The sequence below is a fragment of the Cinclus cinclus genome, chromosome 9 (assembly GCF_963662255.1).
Source record: "Cinclus cinclus chromosome 9, bCinCin1.1, whole genome shotgun sequence".
Lineage (NCBI taxonomy): Eukaryota > Metazoa > Chordata > Aves > Passeriformes > Cinclidae > Cinclus > Cinclus cinclus.
In genome coordinates, this window is record NC_085054.1 from 921,421 (window position 1) to 929,297 (window position 7,877).

At 50.6% G+C, this 7,877-nt stretch overlaps 1 protein-coding gene across 1 annotated transcript; it reads right to left on the reverse strand.

The window, feature by feature from the left end:
* Positions 1-6,210: 6,210 nt before the first annotated feature.
* LOC134047241 (olfactory receptor 14J1-like) lies at positions 6,211-7,146 on the reverse strand. Its single transcript, XM_062498260.1, has one exon. It carries the CDS (start codon positions 7,141-7,143, stop codon positions 6,211-6,213), a length of 933 nt encoding a protein of 310 aa, XP_062354244.1. The 5' UTR covers positions 7,144-7,146.
* Between the last annotated feature and the right edge of the window lie 731 nt (positions 7,147-7,877).

Consider the following 7,877-nt stretch of genomic DNA (forward strand, 5'->3'; position numbering starts at 1 on the left):
GAGGAGGAGGCACTTTGTGAGGGAGATCTGAGGAACATCTGCTGATGCCCAGTGGGACAGTGCAGGAGTCTCAGGGACACAGACACACCTGACAGCCCTTTTGCCTTGCCTTGAAGAGAGAGCTGAGAGCAGCCCTGGCCATGCAGCACCATCTCCAGAGCAGGAGGAATCTGCCCTGATGGGGGTGGCTCCTTCCACCTCCAACTTCTCCCCACAGTCCATGGGGAGCTGCCAGGCAGGCTGAGAGCTGTCCCTGGCAGGTGGCACATGCCCTGTGCTGGCCAAGAGCCCTCAGGTCTGCAGGAGCTGCTCTGCAGGACAGCCCTGGGCAGCCCCTGCAGCCATCCCTGGCAGCAGGAGCCAACCTGCCCTTTCCCTTTGACAGTGCTCAGGGCAGCCCGGCACTTCAGCACATCATCATCATCATCCTCCTCCTCCTCTGCCTCACAGAAACTGGGGGGTCCTCAAGACATATACCGCAGGCTGTGGGCTGTGCTGGCTCCAGGAGATCCCTCCAGGAGCACAGGGGACATTGCCCAGCACCCACAGACTCACCATGTCCAGGGCTGTGAAGATGTTTCCCCAAGTGAAGTCTCAGCTCAATGTCTTCCCAATCCTGATTGCCTTTATCCTGTCTGTGCCTGGCTCCTGTCCCCTCAGTGCCTGCAGGCAGTGCCCTCAGCCCTGCTGGGCTGGGAGAGGAGCTGCTCCTCAGCAGAAATGTGGAAGAGGGAACTTTAACCAACACCATTCCTCCCTCTGATCCCACTGCCTCTCACAGAGGTGCCTGTAATATGTGTGTCTGTTGTCTAGTCTGGTGTGTGATCGGAGCGGGGGATCTGCATCCTCTGAGTCTGCATCCTCATTCTCATCCTCATCCTCATCCTCATCCCTTTCCTGTCTTATGTGGAGAGGCTTGAGCAAATCATCAGCCAGATCTTGTTCCTGGGCCACAGTCCAGTAAACCTTATCCAATTTTGTACATCTTTGCCCTGTACTGCAGGCTGAACAACACTGCTTGAGCTTTCCTCTCTTAGTGTTATTCTCCTTCTCTAGGGCCAATACCAGAGGGTCAGATGGAGCCCCGAGCCCACAGTCCCTCTGCCATTTGGGGTGATTTTGAAGGGAGAAAACATATCAGCACATGACACCTCTGTTCACTTCCCTTCCCTCCTAAGAAATAGCATGAGCTGTAATAGCATGTTATAATCCAAAGTTCCACTGGGCGACCACTTTTCTCCCTCATCCAGTTTATACAAAGGCCACCAGTCCTTGGAGAATCTAATAAGGTTTCTCTTGTTTTCTCTGCCCCCATGTCCAGCAACGTCTTTCCAATGCACAATAATACAATCTAGTGGACTCCCTTTAGAAATCTCTTTACTTTGTCCAGTTCCCATTTTCTCCTCTTTCTTGGCCTCTCCGGTTCCCACCCAAATCTCTCTTCAGAATTTCTCACAGTCATTTCTCAAGCTTCCTCGCACACCCATCCCCAAGTTGCAAGTATGAATTGTGATTTTCCACACACCACCTTCAGAATCTTAGATTCAAAATTAGCTTGATTAGGATGATTTGATTTATACTGAGGGCATAGAACTTGCCATTTCTCAGAGGAACAATACCAACATTTTTTCTAAGTCCTACAATGTAACAGTAACCACACAGTGTGCCAAGGTCTAGAAACCCAAAAGCCACTTAACACCTGCCAAAACAATTCCACTTCTTCTCTCTTGAATGTCCAGATCCTAATGTGCAGGGTGTTCCCAATCCAAAGATACCACTTTTCCTGCTCAAGTCCTATACATTCCTTCCAGATAAACCTGATCGCTTCCCCTTTCTATCCAATAATTCACCAGATTTATGAACTCCCAAGGATCCAGTCCAAAGCACTGAGGGAGAGAGATTCCTTCTGTTCATCTAGGTCTAGCCATGGTTAAAACAGACACCAGCCACTCCACGTCCAAGCACAACACTCCTCCATCCACACTTGCACTCACTCCACACTGACCCCGGTCTCTTCCCTTTCCTTTGGCCACCTCAGTCACCTGAGGTTGAAAACGCGGATAGAGCTGCACGCTCGCTCTGTACCAGAGGTACATCTCACCCACTCATTCACTCACTGACACACTCAACAACTCAACGTGTCCAGACTGAGCAGTCACACACAACAGCAGCAAAAACAAGGGTCCACTCTTCTCACCCCAGAGTCACTAGCGGGCTGCTCTATCAGCTCAGTGAGACCCCTCTGTCAGCCGCGCTATCAGCCAGTGATAAACTCCTCTCCCTCTATCTCTGGCCCCTTGGCATGCTGCTTGCAAGCCCACCAGGACTGCGCTGTGCTTCAGACATTTCTGCACAACTTTACCAGCAGTCCACTTATTGATATTTAATACATGCCATTTCATCTGCAATGCCAGCAGGTCGCTGTCTGTCCCTACAGTGAGCAAACTGATGTTGAGAGTCCCTCCAGAGAAGATCCTGGGGTGCACCAGAGAATCTGCTCCTTGGCTGCTCCCACAGCCAGACAGAGATCTCCTGGCTGGCTCACCAAGATGAAGCGTGGAGAAACTCTCTATAAACCACAAAAATTAGTTATAAGAGTAGGTATGTATTTATTCAGTGCTGAGGTGCATGGCAGTTGGCTCTTCCAAAAACATGCACACATTCAGTGACCTGTGCCTCTCTTATTATTCTCTACAAACTAGGACTACACAATACACCTAATACGTATTCATTTTCTTACCCCATTATCTCTGCTTCATGTTAAAATTAGCTCCGTGCCTCTTTGTGACTGCACTGCTGCTTGCTGGTGGCTCTGGTGGTCGTCTGAGGGTCTTTGGGATGAAGTAAATAGTCTCCCTCTCAGCTGAACTTTTCTCCTTCACTCTCTGTGCATGATCTTTTTAGTCCTTCACTCATCTTCCAAATTTTGATACCAGTTTTCCTGGTTCAGGGGTCTGAAGAATCCCCATCATCCTGTGGTGCCTTTGTCCTTCAATCCTGTTTGCAAATTTTAACTCTATCTCATTTTGTAACCTTGCTGTTGTCCTGTTCTTTTAAGCACAGTAAATATTTAAGAATTCCATATATTTTTGTCAGTCCCCTTTTAGACAAAGCATTTATTGATGTTTGATACTTGATTCTTAATTTCTCTGTCTCACTATGGCATAATAGAGGGGATTGTGTGACATCACAGGGTGGTGATGTGACATCATAGAGCCAGCTGTGATGTCACAGGGTGACATGAGTCACCACAGGGTAAGCTGTGACATTACCAAGCAGGCTATGACATCACAGGGAAGTCTCTGACACTGTAGAGGGTGGCAGAGTTACATCACAGAATGGGCCATGATATCAGGGAGTGGGCTGGGACATCAAAGTGCAGCTGTGTGACATCACAAAGCAGGCTGTCACACCAGCTGTGACTCTCAGAGTGGCCTGTGACCTCACCGAGCAGTCTATGACATCACAGCTGGGCTGTGGGACATCCCAGCAGGGCTGTATGAGGTCACTGAGCTGGTCATACTGCTACAGTCCCCACTCAAATTATCCCCCCAGGGAAGTCTCCCCTGCTGCTTGTGCAGAGCAGGGTCCCCTGTCCCCCTGGAATCCCCCCTGTCCACCTGGATCCACAACCTCCCCCAAGGATGTTCCACAAATCAACCCCCAGAGCCTGACCCAGGGACAAGGGGCCAGGGCTGTGTGACCAGGACATCAAGGATGTGGATTATCCAGGTCACTGTGGCCTGGTTTGGGTTCCCCAGGGCAGGAAAGATGTCTGGCAGCTGGAGCAGGGTGAGGAAAGGGCCTCCAAGGTGGGGCTGGAGCCCTTTGGCTGTGAGCAGAGGCTGAGGGAGCTGGGCTTGTCTAGCCCAGAGCAGGGAAGGCTGAGGGGCTCCTCATCCCAGCCTGGCAGTGCCAGCCAGGAGCTGATGAAGAACACAGAGCCAGGATCATCACCAGGGGGCATGGGGGGAGACAAAAGACAATGGGTGGAAGAGAAATGAAGGGATGTAAAACCAGAACAGGAGGAGATAAAATTAGTCAGGCTGGTTTCAGCATTTCCTCAACACCAAAAGAAGCTTGACCCCCTTCTCCATAGACCAACCTTGCACACAGGGCATTATTCAAGCTGTTTTGCCCTCACTCCAGGATGAGCATTCTGATAGAACAATCTAATTGTGTTTAAACCTATTAGAAAACCACATTGTCCAAAATTAATTTTAGTATGGAAATTACCTGTGGACGGTGGACTCATCACATACTGCTGGGATGTTGCACATGGCTCAGGGAAGAGTATGATTGTTATTAAATTGTATCATGTTCAACTATGGTCTGCTGGTCATGAAGAGAAACCTTCCTGTGCCTTTGAGTCTCAGCAGTTCCTGACCCCCAAAGGACATAAACCTGATCAGTTGTGGTGCCTACTGCAGTGCTGACACTTGCACCTCCCTCCATAGCCACAGCAGAGCTCCCTTGTCCCACAGAGTCCCTGGCAATGCAGGGATGAAGGAAACAGGACAGGCTGTGGGGATCAGGGGCAGGGCACAGCCAGGGATTTGGGGTGGTTGTGAGCCCAGGGCAGGAGCCGGCCCTTGGCCTTGGTGAACCTCATCCAATTGTCCTGGGCCCATGGCTCCAGCCTGGCCAGATCCCTCTGCAGAGCTTGCTGTCCTGCAGCACAGCCACACTCCCAGCCAGCTTGGGCTCACCTGGACACTGACGGAGGGTGCCCTCCATGGCCTCGTCCAGATCAGCAAGAAAGAGATTGAACTACCCTGGTCCCAGTCCTGAGCCCTGGGGACACCCCTGCATGTGGCTCCATTGCCCAGCACTCCTTGGGCTGCACTTCTGTTTTCCGTGGAGCTGGGCCTGCCTTTGGTTCTGTTTGCTGACAATCAGTGAACATCCCTCTGTGTCTGGGGCAGCTCCTTCTCCAAGGAAAGCAGGTGGGAGTTGGTGCCAAGGAGCTGCAAGCTGCAGGCTCAGCCTGGAGTGGAGGAAGCTCAGATTTGCACAAGGCTGCTCTGAGTGCCAGGGGTTGGATGAGAGAAATGGTGGGGTGGAGGTAGGGACAGGATGTGATTGTCACCCACAAAGGGGCTTGATTTTTATATCTGTTCAGTTGGCATTAGTAGATGCCGGAGGCAATATCAATTGGGCATTGCTGATATCAATCTATAAACAGGAAAAAAGGTAAACAGGGCTCAACAGAGAAATATTTTGTCCTTGTACTGTTAACATGGTACATTAAATTTCAATAGACTTCTGAAATAGCTCAAATTAACCACAGAAATCTACAATACATAAATTATTCTCAGAGGATTGGCTTGTTAATGTGTTCTAAATGTTCATGAGTCCTGGGGCACTGAATTTCTGAACTGATGAGATGAAGGCTGAACAAGCCTCTGGAGCTGTAAAATTCAGCAGCAGCCTCCAAGTTGCTGAGGATGTCAGCAGCCCCCACTGAGGCCATCCCTGCCCAGAGACCAAGGGGGAATAGGCAGACAAGGAGAGCATCCCTGGGACTGGGGAAGCAGAACTCAGAGGCACCAGCGGGTCCAGGTGGAAATGGAGTGTGGAATGTGGCTGTGAAAGCCCTGCCTGGGCTGTGCCCAGCAGGACAGACAAGCCCTGACCCCATCCCCCTGGAATGGGGACCAGTGGCCTCACAGGATACCCGTGGCTGTCCTGAGCAGGGATGTGGGGTGGGAATGGTGAGGGCAGGAGAGCAGCAGGGGCCCTCAAAAGCTCTCTGGGGTTGGGGAGGAGGCCACAAGCTCTGGAGTTGGAAGGAACTAGTGTCTTCTCATGGGCCTCAGTGGGAGGGACAGCAGCCACAGCCAGGGGACACAAATCTCATTGCTGCTGCCAGGGGTGGTCCCAGACCCCCAAGTGCCTTTCACAGGCACTGCCCCTGCAGAGACCAAGAACGGCTCAGGAAGCATCATGAATACACAGTCAGGGAAGTCACTTATTTTTAGTTAAATGCCAATGGAAACAAGCCTTCTGAAAGCCTTTTTATTTCAAAAGAAAGGGAGATGTTAACGCGTAAATGCTAAGAGTAATAATACAGGATTTTACAAATAACATTGCAACAGTAGAAAAATAATCAGAAAACAGACCAACAAAAAATTGGGAAAATTTTTTTTTAGAAAGGCTGAGGTTGTAAAGAGTTATATTTTGAATGCTCAGCAGTAAAATAGAAATAGTTTATTTTTTCTGAAATGATAGAATCATCAGTTTCCACAGGCCATCCTTGAGCTCCTGGTTCCTCAGGCTGTAGATGAAGGGGTTCAGGGCTGGTGGCACCACCAAGTAGAGAACTGAGAGGGAGAGATCCAGGGTTGGGGAGGTGATTGATGGCGGTTTCAGGTAGGTAAATGTGGCAGTGCTGACAAACAAGGAGACCACAGCCAGGTGAGGGAGGCAGGTGGAAAAGGCTTTGTGCCGTCCCTGCTCAGAGGGGATCCTCAGCACAGCCCTGAAGATCTGCACATAGGAGAAAACAATGAACACAAAACAACCAAAAAAAGGAAAAGCACTAAAAGCAATGAACCCAAGTCCCCTCAAATATGTGTCTGAGCAGGAGAGCTTGAGGATGTGTGGGATTTCACAGAAGAACTGGTCCAGGACATTGCCATGGCACAGGGGCAGGGAAAATGTATTGGCTGTGTGCAGCAGAGCATTGAGAAAGCCACTGGCCCACGCAGCTGCTGCCATGTGGGCACAAGCTCTGCTGCCCAGGAGGGTCCCGTAGTGCAGGGGTTTGCAGATGGACACATAGCGGTCGTAGCACATGATGGTCAGTACATAGTACTCTGCTGAGATGAAAACTAGTAAGAAAAAGAGCTGTGCAGCACATCCTGCATAGGAGATGTTGGTGGTGTCCCAGAGGGAATTATGCATGGCTTTGGGGACAGTGGTGCAGATGGAGCCCAGGTCAGTGAGGGCCAGGTTGAGCAGGAAGAAGAACATGGGGGTGTGCAGGTGGTGGCCGCAGGCTACGGCGCTGATGATGAGGCCGTTGGCCAGGAGGGCAGCCAGGGAGATGCCCAGGAAGAGGCAGAAGTGCAGGAGCTGCAGCTGCCGTGTCCCTGCCAATGCCAGCAGGAGGAAGTGGCTGATGGAGCTGCTGTTGGACATTTGCTGTTGGACAGGGGTTCTGTTATGGAGAAATGGACAGTGAAGAGTTAGAGAACATACCTGTAACCAAAACCAAAGCCATTTCCCATACATCCTCTCCTCTAACACACACAGACACCCTTTAGGTTTTTAAAATTCTAGAGCAGATTTTTAAGCTTCCCCCATATCTCTCCTTGTATTTATGGATATCAGAAATCTCAACATTTGCTCTGCCCTCAGGGAGAGCAGAGCATGTTCTGTGAGGCAAAGTGATGAGTGGAGGGAGAAGGAAGATGGTCCAGCATTCTAACCAGTTCAGAGTTTCCCTGGGCTTTAATCTTGTTCAGGTAAAGCATGATCACCCTCCCATTTTTCCCTTAAAAACCACCAGCTACTCCTAAGAACAGATGAATCCACCACAGTCCAGCACCGCAATTGTAACCAAGGACTCCTGTTGCTCATTTGACCAACCCAACAGCATGTGCAGTGTCAGAACACCTCTGCTTTTCCCTGTGGGTCTTTTAGGAAATGCACTGATGATCTAGGACAGGTTTGCATCCTGGAGGGAAGCTCAAAGCTTGGGAGGAAATCTCAGGGAGACTTCCAAGTGTCCTAGTGATGGGATTGGAGTAAGGGAGATCCAGCTCCTTCCCTGGCTGCACTGACAGCATTGTCCACAGCCGGGCACTGGGGACAGCGTCACCCTGAGTCAGCTGTGCCCCCTCCCAGAGCCCCCAGTGCCGGGCAGCTGCTCC

What these genes read in the sequence shown, in the direction of transcription:
- LOC134047241 (XM_062498260.1), bottom strand. Translation starts at nt 7,143, where the DNA reads ATGTCCAACAGCAGCTCCATCAGCCACTTCCTCCTGCTGGCATTGGCA.